The sequence below is a fragment of the Hyaena hyaena genome, unplaced genomic scaffold (genome assembly GCF_003009895.1).
Source record: "Hyaena hyaena isolate Hyena2069 unplaced genomic scaffold, ASM300989v1 scaffold_79, whole genome shotgun sequence".
Classification (NCBI taxonomy): Eukaryota; Metazoa; Chordata; class Mammalia; order Carnivora; family Hyaenidae; genus Hyaena; species Hyaena hyaena.
In genome coordinates, this window is record NW_024080711.1 from 3,503,059 (window position 1) to 3,525,394 (window position 22,336).

General features: G+C 31.8%; 1 protein-coding gene across 23 annotated transcripts in view; it reads left to right on the forward strand.

Annotated features, from left to right (window-relative positions):
- The window catches only part of RIMS2 (regulating synaptic membrane exocytosis 2), a 599,820-nt gene that overhangs the window by 360,095 nt on the left and 217,389 nt on the right, over window positions 1–22,336 (forward strand). For all 23 annotated transcript variants that reach the window (XM_039233796.1, XM_039233785.1, XM_039233791.1 and 20 more), the window contains one exon: window positions 18,675–18,743. In XM_039233796.1, the coding sequence (XP_039089727.1) occupies window positions 18,675–18,743 (69 nt within the window). The remainder of the gene's footprint in view (window positions 1–18,674; window positions 18,744–22,336) is intronic.

Below are 22,336 nucleotides of genomic sequence, written 5' to 3' on the forward strand. Positions count from 1 at the left end.
ATATATTTTAATAAAAAGTATTTAACATGATACAAAGAGAATCACAAAGAATTATAAAACTGCTAAAGATGTGAATTGTTTCGGCATGTAAAATGCAGTTTCAGTATAGGTATTTACTTAGATTTATAATTATGTTCAGTGTTTTCACTTAAGGAAATATATAACAATTCCTTGGTATTATAATTTAAAATTATATACACTACAGCAAATCAAATTTTACAGTAACATGATAATCTTATTTATCAACCATGTAACATGTTTCTATTACATTTTTTTCCCTGTAAGTTTTTGCTGCATATCTTGTGATATGCACCTCTCCCTAAGACAGTTTTGTACTATCAGTTATATACATGTGTGCTCTATTGGTTGTACATAGTATTTCTCTCTATTATTAACTTTATTCTTTTTTTTTTTCTTGTTTCGAATGACTATTGTAACTTTATCTCTTCTTGTATTATTTTCATTGTCTTTGCATTTTGGATGATGAGGTTCTTGATTATTGTTACTCTTGAGTTTTCTGTGTCTTTGTGATATAATAAGAGTTTCTGACATTTTAAAGCATCATCAATCTATTTATTTTCAGTTTATGTTGTGACTTCCACTAGGAATACTTCTATTATGTTTTAACTTTAGTATGGTTAATAATTCTTCTTCTGATGGGATGCTAGAACCAGAGCCAGTTATACGTATCTCATCCCTTCACAGTCACTGACACAGGTACCTGAATTGGCTGTCGGGAGTATTTACATTATAGAAATTGACAAGTGTTGCAAATCAAGGTTTTTTTCACCTCAAAATGGATAGTTCTTAAACATTTACCAGCATACCATTGCTATATATAATATATAAAAATTAATTTCAGATTGAAGAAAATTTAAATATAAAAAGTTAAAATGTTAAAAGATTAGAAAAATATACATGAGTGTTTAAACAAGCTGTATATGAAACCAATGGCAGGAAACTCAGAGTGTAAATAGATTTTTTTAAATACATAGTAAAGATATTAAATCTGTTTTAAATGAAAACGATGGAAGGTAAGTTGGTAACCTGATAAGTAAGTGTTGGTCAAGTCTGATAATTTAAGAGTTTATGTTGATTTTTAAGAATTCTAGTTACTCTAGTTGATTCAGTTTATCTTTAATTTCTGAAAATACATCCTGGATAAGTGTTACAATACTTATAAAAGTATTCAACTCTACTGTTTTTTCTAATTTCTATAATTATATTCTGTCCTCAAAAATTCCTACATAGTGGTTAGAATAGTTATTCTTTTTCCTCAAAATACTCTATATAATTCTGCTGTGTAGATTACTAACCAGGCAAATCAACTATGTAAAATAATGCCAAGTGTACTACTTCCCTATTTGTTAAATAAAGTTAAGAACTATGTCATTCAGATTTTAAGTCTTTTAACTGAACATTAGAAACTAAGCTTCTGTGATGTCTGTGAAGCTATTATTTTCTTTCCCTGTGACTTATTATCTTTGGATTAATGACTTAGAAGTGCCAGGATAAATATTTATATTTTTCCAAGTATTAGAGCATCTTTACACTTTTCTGGTATTTTTATGGCATCATAGTCCCTACATTCTTTTACATTTCTAATGTACATTCATACGATAATATACTCATCTTTCAATGTGAAAACAACTTATTCATATTTTCCTACCTTTTAAAACATTTGTTAGAAACATCTAAATTGTATTCTGCTAACTTTGACAATTTCTTTTTCTACATGTCCATTTTAGTTAAGAGAGAATATAAAAGTAACTTCTCCCTGTAAATCTTCAAAGTGTTCCTCCTCCAGAAGAAGTCAGTTTTAAATTATACTTTTTCAAAATTGAGAATTCAAAAAATAACATTTTTCAAAGATTCCTTCAATTTAAGATCATTAGTTACTTATTGCCTGCTAAATTTCTTTGTGTAACCATTACTTCTTACATTTCATGGCTTGCTATAAACCATGTATTCTAAAATAAAATTGATAGCCATGAGTATGCAGGGGAGGCCTATTAGTAATTTTTTATTTTATGTACCTTCCCTTACCCTTTTTATTTCATTCAATCTAAGTTCCTACTAATATAATTTGAAGTTGGTACTAATTCAGACATGATGTGTCTCCCTTCTTTATTCTGAATTAGTATTATTTTATTTTATAATAAAATATTATATTATATAAATATACAATTATTATGTAAGTATATTTATATAACATAAAAATATTATATAAAATATATTTTATTTTATAATAAAAATGTTAAATTACAGTCTGTAATGTAAAGCAGAGATTAAATTTCAATATCCCTATTACACATAAAGATTTTTAAATGTATTTTGACATTCTTTTCACATTTTTTTTCCAGATAAAGCCTTATGTTCATATAATTCAGGTAAATTTTAGCATGCACAATGTTTAATGCATGTATTCATATGCACAGTTAATTGATTTGTTGTTTTGTGCTTTGTCTGGTTATTGTGCATATGTTAAATTCCTAAACAAAATGTCAGTAGCTTCCTTTTTCTGCCTATAGTAGTTTTCTAGTATACCTGTGTTTATCTCTTTATTATTTTGGTATTAAAAACCACTTGTTGAAATATAGTGATTTATGATTTCAGTGTGTCTAATATTGTCTCTTTTATTATGGTACTATTTCATTAACAAAGTATGATTCAGTATATTCTGTGTTATTGTGTGTACTGTTTCACAAAATTTGAATTTATAAGGATACAACTTTTAATGTTTTTGACTTATGGAGGGATAGTGTAAAAAATTCTAATTATATTGAATTAAAACAATTAAAATTACAATGTTTGCTTAAGTTTCCATCATTTTAGCTATTCTGTCATGTCTTCTAAGGAAAATGGAATAGATTTAGTATTATTACTCTAATGTATATGATTTTTAAATTCACACATGCACAGGGTAGGTCAGGATGTTTTAAACTGATGTTAAATTTTATAACTGGTCACTAGGACTTTCCTTTAGTTTTAATACTTTTAACTGGAAAATATTTTAAATATATTTAGTCTAATGAGCTTTTATATTTTAAAAAATCTTCTTGAATATGATTAGGAAATAAAATAAAGTCTTCAGGAATGGCACACTAAAGTTTTATATCTACTGAGGAGGCTACTAATTACAACCAAGATGGAATAGAAGGGACTTCTTCCTACCTGCCTGCCTCAGACAACAAAAAAGGACAAATATATAACTCAGTTGCTTTAATAACACTGGATATCTGGTAACTAAGGGCAGTAATTTATATTAAGATAAGGGAAACAAATGACTTGAATCCTAAAATTGCCCTAGCCTCCACTTTTATAGTTTCCTATACAGAGCATAGGGGAAGAAAAGGCAGATAGAGCCTGTGGACTCCCTGGAGTAAGTGATGAACTGAGAGTTTGGGGAGACAGGGGGGCTAGAGTTAACAGAACAGACTACTGAAGAGGAGAGAACTATCCAGAGAGAGAACTCCGAAGAACTTCAGAGGTTCCCTCTCAAGTTTAGAATTGAACAGTACCTGAATGGAGGAATCTACCCAGCCCTGGAGAAAGGACCACCCAAAAAGATTACAAATAATAATGCCTGAGAATAGTGTCTGCTTTTTTGTATTGTTTTCAGTGAGACTGGATAACATCAGATTTCAGAAATCATTGGGTTGAGTGCACAGGAGTCTCTGGCCTCAGTAGTGAAGAGTACATGTCCCTAGATGGACACTGTATCCCATAAAAAAAAATCTTAAAATCAAGACCTGAAAGGATAAAAATGTTTCTGAGTAACACAATTACGTATAGAAGAAGCTCAAGAATAGTTATAGGAATACAAAATAACATGCAACAATGTAAAAATCACAAAGGCTGGCATCTAATAAAAAATTACTGGCTGGGGCGCCTGGGTGGCTCAGTTGATTGGGCCTCTGACTTTGGCTCAGGTCATGATCTCACGGTTCGTGGGTTCGAGCCCTGCGTTGGGCTCTGTGCTGACAGCTCGGAACCTGGAGCCTGTCTTCAGATTCTGTGTCTCCCTCTCTCTGTGACCTTCCTCTGCTCATGCCTTCTCTCTCAGAAATAAATAAAACATTAAAAGAAAAATTTTTAAAAATCACTGGCCATGCAAAAGCGAAAAAAAAAAAGACCATATAAAGGACATAAATCAATCAAAACTAAACTAAAAAAGAACTTGTACAGATGTTATAATTAGTAGCCGAGGATATCAAACAGGTATAGAAGTGTATTCCACGTGTTCAAAATGTTAAAGATATGAAAGACAGAAATAGACCAATGAAGCATTTGTAAATGAAAACGACAATGTCTAAAGTAAAAACATACTGAGCGGGATTGACAACAATAAACATTGTAGAGAAAAAATTTGTGAACTTGGAGATACAGCAATAAAAACTATCTAAAATGAAGCATAAATTAAAAAGTTAAATAAACTGTGAGCAATGGACAACTTGAAGCTGCCTAATACACAAGGAATTGAAGTTATGCAGGAGACGAGAAGCAAATATTTGAAGAAATAATGGCTGAAAATTGTCCAGATTTCATGAAAACTATAAACCACCTAACCAGGAAGCTCAATGAACTCCAAATACAAGAAACATACATAAGAATATATGAAGGTACCTCACAAGTAAATTCTTTAAAACCAATAATGAATAGAAAATCATAGAACATCCAGAGAAAACAGACTCAACATGTATTTGAGGACTGAAGATAAATACACCTGCAGATTTTTCACTAGGAACAGTGCAAGTACTCAGAGGAAAAGATAGGAATCTATAACTCCATACTTATTCATAGTTCTTTTAAACGATGATTAAATAGTAATTTTTTAAAATATACAGCTGCTAAAAGAACTCCTCATCAGTAGATATGCACTACAACAATTTTTAAAGGAAGTCCTTTAGGCAGAAGAATAACAATACCAGGTGGTAATATGGACTATAGAAGTATTTAAAGGAATGAGGACACCAAAAATGATAACTGGATGGGTAAATATATGAGGTTTATTCTGATTGTGTAAATAGCTTTAGATATAATTGACTGTAAAACAAATAACAATGTAGTACAACGTTTGCTACATATGTAGAAGTAAAATATATGACAATAGCAACAGGAAGATTAGGAGAGGAAAGGAGAAGTATATGGTTATAATGTCCTTATACTGTACTGTATGATAAGAAGTATGATATCATTTGAAAGTAGGTTGTAATAAGGTAGATATATACACACTAAGCCCCCAAACCACAATATGAAGGATTATAGCTAACTAATAAGCCAAAAGAAAAAATACAGTGGAACCATAAAAGTTTCCATTTCATCCAAAAGAATACGGAAAATGGAACAAAGAACAGATGGGACAAATAGAAGATAAATAGCAAGTTGATAGATATAAACTAACCAAACCAATCACATTAAATGTAAATAGTTGAAATACTACAACTAAAAGTTAGAGATTGTCAGACTGGATTTTTTAAAAAGGCAAAGACAGCTATATATTGTCTATAAGAAACCCACTTTAAATATGAAAGCACAAAGAGTTTAATTTAAAAGGATGGAAAAGATATACCCTACTAGTTAAAAGAAATATGAAGTACCTATATTAATATTAGACAAAAAAGAGCAAAGAATACTATTCAAATTAGACTTCAGAACAAAGAATACTACCAAGAATAAAGCAGATCATTTTGTAATAATAAAAGGGTAAGGCAGACAAATATATCACAAGAAAATGAAGATCCTTATCTCATCAATGTAAACACAGAATTCCTCAAAAGATATTAATCAAATTTAGCAATATGTAAAAAAGATTACTCACTTTAATCAAGAGGGATTTATCTCCAATACAGTATTTATTTACTAAAATAAAATATAATTAAACATTAATAGAAAATGGAAAAATCACATGGCCATGTGAAGAGATAAAGAAAAGGCTATGACAATCACCAGCACCCTTTCACAATAAAAACTATAAAAAAGTAGGAATAGAAAGGAACTTTCTTAACCTGATAAAGGGGACTTTAAAATACCTACTGCTGACTTCATTTTTAATTGTAGAGCTCTGAATCCTTTCTCCTTAACTGGAGACTAGGCAAGTATGTCTACTTTTACTATTTTTATTCCGTAGTTCACTGGAGATTTTAGTTGGGGCAGTCAGGCAAGAAAAATAAATAAAATCCATTCAGAATGGAAAGAAAGAAGCAAAACTATCATTGTTCACAAATAACGTGATTCTACATGTAGAAAATTCTAAAGAAGCTACAAAAACTACTAGAACTAATAAACAATGTTAGCAAAGTCCCAAGCTACATGAGCACTATACAAAATAATTTATATTTTATATGCTAGCCACTAATATTTTGAAAAGAAAATTAAGAAGTATATTCACTCCCATAATATAAACTTTTTAAATACTTATACATTTCTTAGAATAAGTACAAACTTTAATACTAGCTTTTCATCACAAAATATTGCTGAAGTAAATTAAAGGAAGACCTAAGTAAATGGAAAGATATTCCAAATTAATGGGTTGGAAAACTCAATATTATTAGGATGGCAGTTCTCCTATAGATTTGTCTACAGGTTCAAAATAATTCCTAACAAAATTTAAGCAACATTTTTTGCTGTATTTAATAAACTGATCTTAAGAATTATATTGACAAGCAGAAGATCCGAAACAGCCGAAAAGAAACAAATCTCGAAGACTTACACCTCCTGATTTCAAACTTACTACAAGACAACAGTAATCACGATACTGTGGAGTTAGCATAATGGAACCTAACTCAGAATTTAAAAATAAACCCTTATATTCGTGGTCAGCTGATTTACAAAAGAGGTGCCAGGGCAATTCAATGGGGGAAAATTATCTTTTAAGCTATTAATGGTTGAAGAATTGACTATCCACATGCAAAAAAGATTAAATCAGACTCCATCTTACACCATCCATGAAACCTAACTTCAAATGGATCATACACTGAATTGTACAAGCTAAAATTATAAGCCCCCTAGAAGAAAACATAGGAGAAAATATTCATTACCTTGGATTAGGCAGAAGTTTCTTCAATACAATAGCAAAAGCATTATCAATAAAAGAACAAAGTGATAAATTGGACTTAATAAAAATTTAAAATGTTAGTGATTTAGAGACATCATTAAGAAGGTAAAAGAAAAGCCACAGACTTGGACAAATATTTGTAATTCATGTATTTGGCAGAAGACTTGCATCCAGAATACATAAAGAAGTCCTGAAAGTCAATAATGAGAGGACAAATAATGCAAACGAAATGCAAAGTATTTGAATAGTCATTTCACTGAAGATATATGGATGGTAAATAAACACATGAAAAGATCCCCAGTGTCCTCAGTTATTAGTGAAATGCAAATTATAACAATAATATATCAGTTTACATCCACTAAAATGAGTGTGATAAGAAAAGACAATAATAATTTTTGGCAGGGTTTTTGAGAAAATGGAATGCTCATAAATTTGCGCATGGAAATATGCAGCAGTATAGCCGTTTGGAAAACAGTTTAGTGGTTTGTTAAAAAAAATTAAAATAAATTTACCAAAGACACAGGTACTCACTCCTAGTTGTATACCCAAGTAAAATAAAAATATCCCCTCAAAGACTTGTACATGAATGTTTACACCAGCATTATTCATAATGGTCAATAGTGGAAATAGTTCAAATATCCATCAGCTGGTGAATGGATAAATAAAATGTGGTATCCATATAGCAGATTGCTATAAATAACAAAATGTTGATACATATCACCACATCGTTTAACCTCAAAAAATATTATGCTAAATTACAAAAGGTGCCGGATACAAAAGGCCATGTGTTATATGATTCCATTACATGTACAGAAAAGGCAAATCTATAGAGCAGAGGTTAGATTAGTAGTTGTCTGGCTGGGGGTAGGAATGTGGAATGAGTGACAATGCATATGAGGAATTTGGGGGGATGATGGAAATGTTCTAAATTTGGATTGTGGTGATTTTTAAACATCTCTTATCATTTACTAAAAAATCACTGGATAGTATACTTAAAATCAATTAAATTTATGTCACATGAATTATACCTCAATTTTTAAAATACAATGAGGAAACTATGGAATAGATAAAACCTCATTATGGTCAGAGATTTTAATCCTCTTTTCTTAGTAATTCATAGAACAAATAGACAGAAAAGCATTAATACTGGAGAATATCAATAGTATCAACTAACTTGGCCTAATTAATGTTCATAGAACATTCTATATAACAACAGCAGAACACATATTCTTTTCAACTGCATTCAGAGCACTTACCAGGATAGCCAATATTCTGGCCAAAAAATGTTTCAGTGAATTTAAAAGTATTCAAATTATACAAAGTATGTTTTCTGACCACAATAGAATTAAGTGAGAAATCAATAATAGAAACGCCTCTGGGAAATCTTCAAATGTTTAGAAACTAAATAGTATATATACTTCTAAAAACTATGAGTCAAGGGAGAAGTTAATGGGAAAATAAAATGTATTTTAATCTTAATGAAATTAAAACACAACATATCACAATTCATGGGGTGCAACTAGAGCAGAAGAGAGGAGGAAATTTTTAGCACCGAACATATATGTTACAGAAAAAGAAACCTCTCAAATCAATGGCCTGTTTTCACCTTAACAAAATACAAAAAAAACAAAAACAGAAAAAACTAAATTAAACTCAAGTTAAAAGAAGAAAGAGGATATGAAAGTCAGAACAGAAAAATAACCAAAAAGCAATCAAGAAAATTAATGGAGCCACAGTTTAACTCTATGAAATCAATAAAATTGATCAACATTTAGGCAAAATGGTCAGCAAAAAAAGAGAAGACAGAAATTACCAAAATAAGAAAATAGCTGATATTGCTACAGGTTCTACAAACATTAAAAGGATGGTAAGGAAAAGTTATGAATAGATTTATGTTAATACTTTGGTAACTTAGAAAATTTCTTTGAAAGATAGGAACTTGATGCTCACTTAAAAAAACAAAAACAGAAACAAAAACAAAACTTCAATAACCCTAAATGTATTAAAGAAATTGAATGTGTGGTTAAAAATTTTCCCACATTTTAGGACATGTAAGGACAATCTAATACCAGTTCTACACAAATTCTTCCAGAAAATTGTATATGTGGGAATGCTTCCCAACTAATTTTATGAGAGAAACATTACTGGGATACCAATACCTGACAAAGATACTAAAGGAAAAAAATCTACAGGCCTTATAGAAATTATGGCAAATTTTGCAAAGTCAATTTAAAAAAAGAGTTAGCAAAAGAAAAATTTAGCTAATTGAATAACCGCAGTACATAAAAAATATAATGTAGCATGACCAAGTGGTGTTCATCTCAGAATTCAATGTTTGTTTAGCATTTGAAAATTAAACTGGTATTATTCATTGTACTTAAAAAAGAGCAGAAAAAAATCTTTATCTTAAAAGATTCAGAAAAAGCATTTGACAATGAAACAACCATTTCTGTTGGAAAAAAGAAAGCAATCCTAAGCAAAGTGAAATAGAAAGGAATTTTATCAAAAACTAGATAAAGGACATTATCAAAACCTACAGCTGAAACATACTTACAGACAAAGACTGAAACCTTTCTTCCTAAGATCAGAACAAGAAAAGGTTGTCTATTCTCCCTACTTCTATTCAGAATTGTACTGGTGGTACTAACTAGTACATGAGGCAAGAAAAAGATATAAAGGGCATACAGATTGAAAAGAAAGAAGTCAAATGGTCTTTATTTTAATACAACATCATAATCTATATAGAAAGTCAGATGGAATCTACAAAAAAAGTGATTTAAGAAGTATATTAGCTTGTTGGATACAAGTTGAAGATATGATATCAGTTGTATTTATATATACTTGGAAGGAACAATTGAAAATTGAAATTTAGGAGGAGTGCAATGCCATTTAAATGTTTCAAAAATATGAAATATTTAGGGGTAAATTTGAAAAATGCTAACGATCTCTAAATTAAATTTATAAAACACTGTAAAGACAATTTTTAAAAGAAATAAAGGAAATACTGTATTCATGGGTCAGAAGAACTAATATTATTATGTCAGTTTTCCCTAAATTCTCCAGCCTCAGTTCAATTAAAAAATATCAACAGGCATGTTTGTGTAAATTGACAGACTCTAAAATTTATTTGAAAATATGAATTACCCAGAATTGCTAAAAACCACCTTGAGGAAAGAAGATCAAAGTTGGAAGCCTTACAATAGTTGATTTTTGAATTTATTGTACAGCAGTTGTAATTGAGACGTGGTAAAAATAGACAAATGTAACAAAAGAACAGTATATAAAATACAGGTAGAAACCCACACATATATGGATAATTAATTTTCAACAAAGCTGCAAAGGCAATTCAGTGGTGTAAGGATAGACTTTTCAACAAATGATGTGAGAGCCTATAGATATCCATATGCCAAAAAAAAAAAAAAGGAAAAGAAAAGGAATTTCTATTTATACCATATATAAAAATATATGGTACATAACTCAAAATGGATGGATGTAAACCCTAAAATTTTAAGCCACCTAGGAGAAACCTTTGTCAATTTTGGTTAGGCAAAAATTTCTTAGATAAGGCATGAAAATCATGTTTCATTAAGTAACAAATTGATGAAATTGACTTTGTCAAAATCTTTTTTTTCTTCAAAGAACACTGTTGAGATAATGAAAAGCCAAGCCACTGGCTAGAAGAGGTGTTTGTAAATCATGTATCTAAAAAAAGATTTGTATACAAAATATAGAGACAGAGAACCATCAAAACTCACAAATAAGAAAAATAACAAAAAATGGACAAAAGATTTGAAAATCCATTTAAAAAAGATTTAACTGTGGAAGAGACACATGAAAGATCTTCAATATAAGTCTTAAAGGAAATGTAACTGAGATTCCATTAGTCCTTCTTAGAATGGTTAAAAGAAAAAAGACTATCCCTACCAAGTATTGGAGAGGATGGGAAGTTATGGAAATTCTCATATACTGTGAGTGGGATTGTAAAATGTGACAGCCTCTTTGGAAAACACTTTGGCAGTTTTCTTTAAAAGTTAAACATACATCTGCCATACAGTGAAATTCAGTCATTTCACTATTAGGTCTTTACCAAAGAAAAGTGTAAATATATATGCATACAACTTACATATGAATGTTCAATGTAACTTGATTAGTAATATCCAAATAACCCAAGTGCCCTTCAACTAGGTATTGGATAACCTGTGGTACACCCATAATAGAGAATATTATTTAGCAATAAAGAAGAATGAACTATTGATTAACATGACAAATGGATAAATCTCAGAATAATTATACTAAGTGAAAGGAGACATAAAAAAATTCTAGTATGATTCCATTATATACAATTTTAAGAAATGCAAACTAATGAATTAAACAGAAAGCTAACAAAATAAAATTAGCTAACTGAATTCCTTTAGCTACAATTATTAATATGTTGGAAGTTAAAATAAGACTTTTAGTAAAAAGAAAACCCTAGACTCCAGACATTCTTTTCAAGCACTTCATACTTAATCTTAACATATTTCAACTTCATAAAACTCTTGCATAATATATATAAAAGTAGGAGTATTTCCAAGCTCATTTATAAGGAAAACATAACTTTTTATACCAAAAATCAACAAATCCATTCCAAAAAAAGGAAACTTCTAGGCCCATTTCAGTCTTAAATATAAATGACAAAAATAGCTACATAAAACAGCATATCAAATCCAATGGTTCTATTAAATTCTACAAGTGTGATGTTAAACATTTGCAAATTAAAGGAAGGAAAATAGGGGTGCCTGGGTGACTCAATCAGTTAAGCATCCAACTCTTGATTTTGGCTCAGGTCATGATCTCATGTCTCATGAGGTCAAGCCCCACATCAGGCTCTGCACTGATACTGTGGAGTCTTCTTGGGATTATTTGTCTCCTCTCTGTGCCTCTTCCCCTGCTCACGCTCCCTCTCTTTCAGAATGAAAAACAATAAAGGAGAAGAAATATGTTCATTGCTTATTAATGAATTAAAAATTTTATAGAATTCAACACAAATTCATAATGATACCTGTTCGCAAATTATGAATTAGAAAGAAACTTCCTCATTCTGATAAAATGTCTATAATGGGAAATATAATCTTAATGGCCAATGATAGAATTAGTCCTTAAGTCAAACCTGAACAAGAGTGTGATTATAGTGGAGATCCTAATGCAATAAGAAAAGATGAATCTGAAAAGATTAAGGATTCAAAAGAAGAAATGAAACTGTCATCATTTGTAGATGATATAATTGTTTTCCTCAAACTCTGGAAAGAATCAGTAGACAAATTATGGTTTACCAAGGTATCTGGATATAAGAGTATCCAGTAATAAAGAGATATGCTTTATAACAGTAACAAAATGAAATACCTAGGAATAAATCTCACAAAGTTATATATAACTACTATAGGGAAAAATGTTTTAAGTTTTAGTAAGACACATTAAAGAACATCTAAATAAGGGGACTATGCCAGAATCATTGATAGGAAGACAACATTATTGTTAATTTCCCTATTTGACATATATATATAACTTATATACATATGTAAAATTAATTCGGTTCCAATCCTATCTGATATCTTCATGGAAATGAATGGGTAGATTCTAAGTATATAGAGGACTGAAAGGCCAAAAAATACCTAAAAGGATTTTTATGAGAGCAGGGAGGAGTAACTTCGTTTGTCAGATATCAACATTTACTGTATTTGACACAGTGTGCAAATGGTGTGATAATAAATCAATCAGTGGAATAATATTAAGAGCCCAGAAGCAGACTCTTATGTGAGACTTTCTTTTTTTTATTATTATTAATTTATTTTGGAGTGGGTGCAGAGAGAGAGGGAGAGAGAATCCCAACAGGTTTGCACTGTCAGTAGAGAGGCCAGTGTGGGGCTCAAATTTTATTAACAGGGAGATCATAATCTAAGCTGAAATCAGGTCAGATGCTGAACCAACTAGACCACCCAGGTGCCCTGAGACCATTTTTTATGAGGTTCCAAGGTAATATGTCAGGCCAAAAGAGGAAAAGTAAACAATTTAATAAATTGAGCTGGAAAAAAATACTATCCCAAAAAACAAACATAGATGAAATTAGATCCCTATCCTGCAACATGTATATCGAGTCTAGATGGATTAAGGACAGTTAAGGTTCAGTCAGGAAGCTGAAGTACTATTAGAGACGTGGAATAAAATATTTATTATCAAATTTAAACTACAAAATTGTAGAAGAAGCTGGTAGTTCCTTGTAAGAAGGTTTATAAGAGAATGGTTGAAGATTCTGAAAAATGTCATGTGCCAGAGGCAACAGAAGAAAGCTAGTGAAAGGTTTGGAGGGTGGTTGCCCCTTCATTCACTGGTGGTCTTGAAGTCACCATAGGTCATAGGACAGGCTGGGAAGAAAAAGTGCATGCAAACGTCCCCTCATAGCATGATTTTGTGGGTGGCCTGCAGAAGAAGTTCTGTAGGTCCTTTGTGTTGGATCTTCAGATGTGCTTGGTGCAGAACTGGGGGAATGTGAAGGAAGAGATCTAGCAGGAGCCGGAACCAGAGGAGCGTCTAAAATCCCGGGCTGGGTTCTATCATACCTATTTTAAAAGCCAAGAAGAATTGGAAAGAGAAACTGAAAAACCACAATCATCATAACAATCTCTCATAAATGTGAACTATAGAATTGATGAACTTGAATAAACAGAACTTTCTCCCAACCAATAGAGAATATACCTTCTCTTCATCTACAATGAAACATTTGCAAAATGTTGCTGTAAATTTTTAAGTAGTACGATCATATGGTATAAATTTAAAAGTAAAAAACAAAAAATCTTGTCCCCCGTTTCTCAAACATCTCGTTTTCCTTACTTGAATGAATTACTGTGACTGGCTTCTGCATGTTTGCAGATAGGCCACGTTTACATAAACAGATATGTATGGGGTTTTCCTCTTTTTTTGCTGATAGAAATAGTGACATAGTATGATTATTGTGTGCCCTCTGCTCTTTATTTTTAATCTCTATTCTCTTAGTAGTTACTATTGACATTGCAACATGTATACTTAACAAAGTAACATTAATTAACACCTCCACCTTTTTTTCCAAACTACATAAATATTTTAAAATCTGACTTGTACCCTCACCCCCACTATTTAATATATTATTACCAGAATTTTAGCTCTGCCTTCCAATTAGTAATTTGTTATAATATTGTCATTTTGTTCATTTAGAATTTATTAGGATTGACCTGAATTGTTACCACTTTCTTTGCTTCCCCCCCTTTTTCTTTTCATTTTATACTTTTTTTCTGGGATGAACTTCTCTGCTTTTGAAGTACACATATTTTAGAAATTCTTTCAGGGAAGACCTGGAAATATAGTTTTTATGACTATATCTTTATTCCTGAAAGAAAATTTAGCTGTGCATGAATTCTAGAATTACTTTCATTTTCTCTCAGCACCCTGGCAATGTTATTTTAATAACTCTGGCTTCCAACTCTGCAGAAAAGTCTCTCCAGTTCTTTAAATTTTCCTAAATTGTTAGCGGTTGTTGTAAGTTAAATTGTGTCCCACTGAAAGTATATGTCTTAATCTCCAGTACCTGAAGATGTGACCTTATTTGTAAATAGGATCTTTACAGAAGTAGTCAAGTTTTCATGTTTGAGGCCACTAGAATAGACTTAATCCAATATGACTGACTTCCTTATAAAAAAGGGAAATATGGACACAGATAGACATGAACAGAGGGAAGAAGATATGAAGACCTTCAGGGAGAAGACAGCGATGTGACTGGAATTCCATATCTACAAGTGAAAGAAAGTCAAGGATTGCTAGCAAACACCAGAAGCTAGAAGAGACAAGGAAGGATTCCTCCCTGGCACTGCTCACACCCCCGTTTGGGACTTCTAGCCTCCAGAACTGTGAGACAATAAATTTCTGTTGTGATAAGCCAGCCAGTGTTCCGTACTTTGTAACAGCAGCCCTAGGAAGCGAATACAGCTGTGTTTTGTGATTGGGGATGTACATGTTTTGCACATTTTCTGTTAAATGTATTCGTAAAGTTTTCATGTGTTTGGGTATTCTTGTAAGTGATAGTGGCTTTGAAATTTATATTCCAGTTGTTCATTGCCATTCTCTAAGAAATATAGTTCATTTATATATGTTGACTATGTACATATATATTCTATAATCTTGCTGAATTGTTAGTCTTGATAAGTTTTTTATAGCTTCCTTAGGAGTTTGAATTTACCTGATCATATTACTACTTTTTAATCTGTATGCCTTGCATTTCTTTTCCTTGATGTTATGTACTGTAATGCAGTCTAGAAAGGGTTAGAGTGGACATCGTTAGCTTATTCTTTGTCATAGGAGGATTGCACTCCATATGTCATGAGTGTGATGTCATCTACAGGTTTTTTGTAGATGCCCTTTATCAATTTGAGGAAATTTCCTTTGGACTAGTTAGCTCATATGTTTATCATGAATGAGGGGTGGGGGCACACTTTTTCAAATGATTCTTCTACATCTACTGAAATATTTTAAAACTTGTATAAATGAAATAACGTCAATATACATGAAGTAAACTGGAAAGAAAAATTTACAAATTCACTACCATTGAAGAAGATTCCATTATAATTTTCTCTGAATCACTGGTAGGCCAGGCAAGCAAAAATTTAGGAAAGAAACAAGAATCAAACCACACAGTTCTCTTGGTCTAATAATTAGTGAATTTGTATTCTTCTGCTATATCCATGAAACATTTGTAAGAAAAATATACTATTTAATAATTCATTTTCTGACAAACTTCAAAAACTTGACACATATAGGCTATTTTATTCAGTGCCAGTGTTACTATGTCAATTAAAAAAATAAACTGCAGTTGTATATTTGACAAATTTAAAAAAATAGATGCTTTAATGAACATTTTCTTTCAAGATTTATTATCTCTGCAATTATCATGTGTTAATGATGTATAGTAAATCTCTAATAGACCCAAGAAGAAAATACCTAGACCTGAACTTTAAATAATACACTGTATAGAAATATTTTAGTAATGCAAAGATATACTCAGAGGGGGGATGTTTATGTTAGTAAAGGTTAAAAGGCTGAAAAAATTGACATATTCATCCAATTTAAGAGTTTAGCAAAAGAAGTGACATGAATTCAAAGTAGAGAAAAAAACATCATAACTATAAAAGCAGAAATCAATAAAATGAGAAACAAATTTCTAGTGGAGTCCATTAGTCCTTTGAAATGAATGGCAAAATAAACCTTTAATGAAATTTATTGACAGAATAAAAAGAAGGTTCAGACATCAAATGGAAACAATTTCCATCAAATGGAAATAATAAATAGTATGATAAAATTATGAACATTGTAGCAAACGCTGAAAACTTGGACAAAGTGGACTAATTCCTATGAAAAATATAACCTACTAAACCTTGAATAAATAGGTTGTTCTGTGTCTATGAAAATGGAAATATGTGTTATATGGAAAAAGCAAAGTTGCATCCATATCTCATACCGTAAATAAGCTCAGTTCAGATAGACAAGGATGTAAGTGCTAAAACAAAATTTTTAAATTTCAGAAAATAAAAGAAAATATCCCTGTTCATAAGCTCAAGAATGATTTCTTAAACAAGACATTGAAAACACTACTTTAAAGGAGAAGATTGATATATTCAGTAATGTTAAACTTAAGTACTTGAATTCTTCAGAATGTTAAATGACAAGATCCAAGTAGAGACAACATAATTGCATATATTTAACCTCTGTAGAATTACTAGCAAAAATTGATCGACTTCCTTCAGGAAAGTAACAAGATTTGGAAGGAAATAACATTTACAAATCTTATATATCCCCTAGCCCCCAACTCGATGAACAAACCCACACAAGACAACTCATGAAGACTGATAAAATGAACTTCATTGTTTGCTGGTGTCATTCTTATCTTACTCCAGAGGCAGATCTGATTCTTGACCAATAACCAAAAGCCTGTTATCTTTATGCCCTATTGTACCTGGCACATTAAACTAATTATTACCCTGTCCTTGATCATTTACATTTACAAGGTGAGATCTTATTACATGATGAGTAGCAATTCTTATTCTGTCTTTCCTCAACAGCTTCATCCGTGGTATCCTTTTTTCTCATACATCCATTTAGAATGTACAGTATATACTAATTCTGTAAACCTTTTTGTGCCTAGTCTTTTGGGATATTGCCTGGTAATTGTAGTTTCCATATCATCTGGGGCTTTAAGAGCCTGTGATTTGATTGAATTTTAAGTTTTATGATATAAGCTTCAGAAGGAAAATAGCCCATTCAGTGGGACCACATGATCAAAACAGACAGATGTCTTTTAAGTATTCATTAAAAGGAGGAAACAAGAGTCTTTTCAACAGACCCTTCCCTCTCTCAGGAGGGCAGGGGTTAAAACAAACAAAAAAAGAAAAAAATGCATAAAGTATTTCTAAGAGAAAGTTGCAAATATTGGAGTGCATTCCTAGGACGTTTAATTATTGCTACTTTAGACACCGTACACAACATGAGCTCTCAGTGTTTTATAAAACTTACAGGAAAGTATTTATTTTCTGATAACTGAACTTGGTCTAATGAATAATGTGTAGTATTAGTAGACAGACAAAAGAAGTCATTTCTTGAAATACCAACACTGTTTTCATTTATCATTAAGCATTTTCAGACTGTAAGGAAAAAAACTAATAAGAAATTCTGTTGTGCAAAATGTGCCTATTTTGAGACACATGTAGGAGACAAGCTATATTTAAAAACAAGTTATAACATGTTTACTTATATATGCAATATATTTCAATATTACATGTGACGGCAATCTGTTCTAGCCATCAGTGTAGTGGTACTTTTGCCATAGCATGATTTACACTTTAAAATTTTCTAAGAGATTTCTTTTGTAATAGAAACTCACACACAGAGGTCTTGAATTATGATCATTATTACTACTCTGTTTTAGGCTATTTCTTAGAAAATATGACAGTTTGCAATTTAAATGTATTAAGTTTCTGGATGATTTATTTCTCATTTTCTTTTCAAAGCAATGGAGGAGCAGCTAAACTGATACGAAAAGAAAGGGGTTTAAGATCTCTTAAATTATGCTTCTTCTCCATGAGTGTGAAAAATGAAGAATTGGGTATATTTAATGTATTAGTGATGCATATTAGAAAAAGGCACATGAATGCTTCTGAGATAACATAGTATCTTACTTTGAAACCTATATAGACGTAAGTGTCTTTGTCTAAAAGCATCCAAAACTGACCTGACTTAGCTACTTTTAACTTAACTTTTGTTTAGTAGATTTTACCAATCATCATAAAACCACTTACATATATTACTTAGTATTTAATATTATTTCAAGTTTTAGGAATTTAGGAAGGCATTTAGGAAATTTTTAAAGAACAATTTATATTAAGAATAATATCTTTACATCACAAAGTATGTGTAAAAGTGTGAGCATACAATGGCTTTCTCTACTTTTCATTCTCAAGTGTTTCATTCAAAATCCTTTAATTTGTTTTTCAGGTTGATGAAGAGTTTTTTTTTTCCTTAATAAACAGCAATTTAATTATTGCTATTGTTTGCTTCATAGGATCAAAAAGAATAAGTGATAGTGAAGTATCTGACTATGACTGTGATGATGGAATTGGTATAGTATCAGGTAAGAACTGCAGAATTCCTTTATAGTAATAAGAGGAAGTGTTATTCATTATTTACCAAAAAATAGATTAAATAATGAATAAAATAAGAAAGAAATAACTTGCTTCCTTTTCCCCTTCCCCCAACAACCTTATGACAGTTTAACCTCCTGCATAATTCCAGTTGCTGGAACTCTTACCAATTGTGAGATTGAATATTATTAAAAGATATAAGATAAGTATTTCTAAGTTTTCTGTTTTTAAACTACTAAAAAAATAAGGATTTCACCATAAATTTGGAAAGTTACTGTGTAATTGAAATTTCCTTATACTGCATAATCGTGTGAAAAAAATAAAATCTTTTTGATGCCACCAACATACCCAAATATGTCAAATTTTTGAATGTGCTTTTTGAAAAATTTTTTATTGTGTTGATTACATATCAGGCACTGCTTCATTTTGGAATGAACATTTATGTTATTGAAGTTTAAAATATTGCCTGATTTGTGGATAGAGATTTATCTGATGACTTAAATGGGAAGATGACTTCAAATCCTTGAAATCTGTCACTATTAGAAAGTTGAAGCATCTCCATATTCTTTTTATAAACATGAAAATCAGGATTAGGATATTGTGGTTTCTGAAGTACTATCTTTTCATAGGCCCATAACTTTAGTAAATGGTGTGCTAATTACATTTACATAAGTATCATGCTAACTATGACTTACACATGTTGATTCTGTTAAAAATATTTTTTTCTTGGGGCACCTGGATGGCTCAGTCAGTTAAATGTCTGATTTCGCTTAGGTTGGGATCTTGTTGTTTGTGGGTTTGAGCCCCACATCGGGCTCTGTGCTGTTAGCTGGGAGCCTGGAGCCTGCTTCAGATTCTGCGCCTCTCTCTCTCTCTGCCCCTCCCCCACTGAAGTGCGCGCGTGCTCTCTCTCTCTCTCAAAAATAAATAAACACTAAAAAATTTTTAAATATATTTTTTCTTGTTTTCTTGTTTTTAATGTTCTTTTTGTTTTTTCTCTTTTTCGTGGGGAGAGAGAAAGAGTGTGAGCCGGGGAGGGGCAGAGGGAAGGTGAATCCTTTCTTTTTAATGTTTATTTGCTTATTTTGAGAGAGAGAGAGAGAGAGAGAGGGCGTGCGAGAGAGCAGGGGAGGAGAAGGGAGAGGGTCAGAGTGAAGAGACAGTCCTAGGCAGATCCCAGGCTGGTTGTTATCCCGAAGTTGCACTCGAATTCATGAACCATGAGATTATGACCTGAGCCGAAATCAAGAATGGGACACTCAATGGACTGAGCCATTCAGACGCCCCAGAGGGAGAGAGAGTGCCCAGTGCAGAGCCCGATGCAGGGCTTGATTGCATGACCTTGAGATCATGACCTGAGCTGCAATCAGGAGTCAAAAATCAGATTCTTGATGGACTGAGCCACCCAGGCACCCCAATGTCCTTTCTTTTAAAGCTCTATCAATTAACAATTATTTCAATAGAGTACATGCTTCAATCAATAGTTTATCTAGTAATTTGACTGTCAAATCAAGCAGATCATCCTACATTTCTGTGAAATTTTATTTAAGGCATTTTGAGTGTGAATTGCATATATACATACACAGAAACTCCCTTACTACCCCATGTTAACTAATATTTTAAACAACTAGTAGAAGTCAAGACACCAGTAATCTGTTAATGCTTTGTTCCCTATATGCAGAGATTTGTTTCCAACTGCACATTCCATACATTGTCAAATTCAAAGTATTAGTTACAACAATTCAAAACCCTTTTTTAACCTGAACTATCCACCTTTCCTCAATAATGAACAGTTTCAGCTCCTTTATTTAATTTTTCTAAGTTTTCAAGGCAGATGTCTTGAAAATTAACTATGTCAGAGGTAATATTTCCCATGTGCTTACTTACTTTGTTTATTCTAAGAGGTAATTTTTACATTTGCATTGCTAATATTATTCTTCAAAGTAAATAGAAACTTTGGTATTGAAATTTAAGTTTCTCAGGGAAGCAATTACTGGCATGGATTTTGTACCCTGGTGGTATTACTGAGTAGAAGAATGAGAATAGTTATAAACCCACTATTCTTTGAACCAGTTGACTCACTCCACAACGCAAGTAAATGGAATACACACACACAAACACATACACAATATGAGTTTTAGCCACTTAGACTGTTAGCCATTAGTATTATTTTCTACTCTGCCCAGAAACAATATACAAAGAAATGCAAATCATTTATTTTCCAATGGGAAGGTAGAGTGATGCTTTGATAATTGGCTCTTAAATATCACATATAATATTCTGATAGCCTAAGCTAATTACCTAACCCCATTACTCATTTTTTAATCACTTCTGAGTAGCTCTTTAGTCATTATGAATCATGAATATTTTCTTAAAACTCTATATTTCTTTTTAGTTTTCATGTGACTGCATTATTTAAATTTTCTTCTTGTACCCACTCTTCTTCCTTTTCTCGATAGTCTCCCTTAAACTCTGTGGTCATCTGTTTTGTATCTAAATATTCCCTTACCTTGGAGTTCAATGATGCTCTTTTTATAAATGACTCTCAAGTCATTTTGACAGCCCTATCGCCTTTCCCAAGATTCTTTTCCACATGTGTAACTGTTTGCCTATATGCCTGAAAGTATTGCTATCTTCCCCTCTCCAAACTGGTAAACCTTCTAAACTTCTCTGACCCTTTGTAGTATACTCTTAATTTCCTAATGGGCTAATCAAAGGTTAGGATCCATTTATTTCTTCCCTTTTTTTGATCTTGCATCTGATCACAAATTGTTGTTGGTTCATATTAGAATGTCCTCAGTCTCCATTGTTCGACTTGTTTCACTTGTCTACGTTCACTACTCTAGTGATCACATCTATTTAAAGTCCCATGCCTTTGGGGCACCTACGTGGCTTAGTTGGTTAAACACCTGACTCTTGATTTCGGCTCAGGTCCCAATCTCATGGTTCGAGTTCGAGTCCTGCATCAGGCTCCATGCTGACCGTGTGGAACCTGCTTGCGATTCTCTCTTTCTCCCTCTCTGTCTTCCCCTCCCCTGCTCATGCTCATGCTCTCTCAAAAATAAATAAATAAACTTAAAAAAAATTAAAAAATAATAAAGTCCCGTACCTTTAAATAGCATCTTTATGCTAAAATTCTAGCACGTCCAGTCAAAACCACTTATTTGTATTCTAAATTTTTATTTTCCCCTGCCCATTGACAGACATCTCTGCTTGGAAATGTAGTAGATATCTTCAACTTAACATGTCTAAAACTGAACTCCCTGATCTTTCCCATCAAACCAGTGGTAACTCCATTCTTTTATTTACTTGAATTATAATTTTAGGTTTGTTCTTGTCCTTCGCTTCTTCTTATGTCCAACATCAAATCTTATATAGAATGATCCCAATGCCTCTACCTTCAAAATATGTCCAGAATCTGACTACTGACCATGTCTCCATTGCTGTCATTCTGGTTGACATCTCTTGCCTGACTTAATGCCTTATCTTATTTCAGTCTATTCTCAACATGACAACGGAAGTGATCCTGTTTAAACATAGGTCATATTCAGTTTCTGCTCAAAATTTTTAATGAGTTAAAATC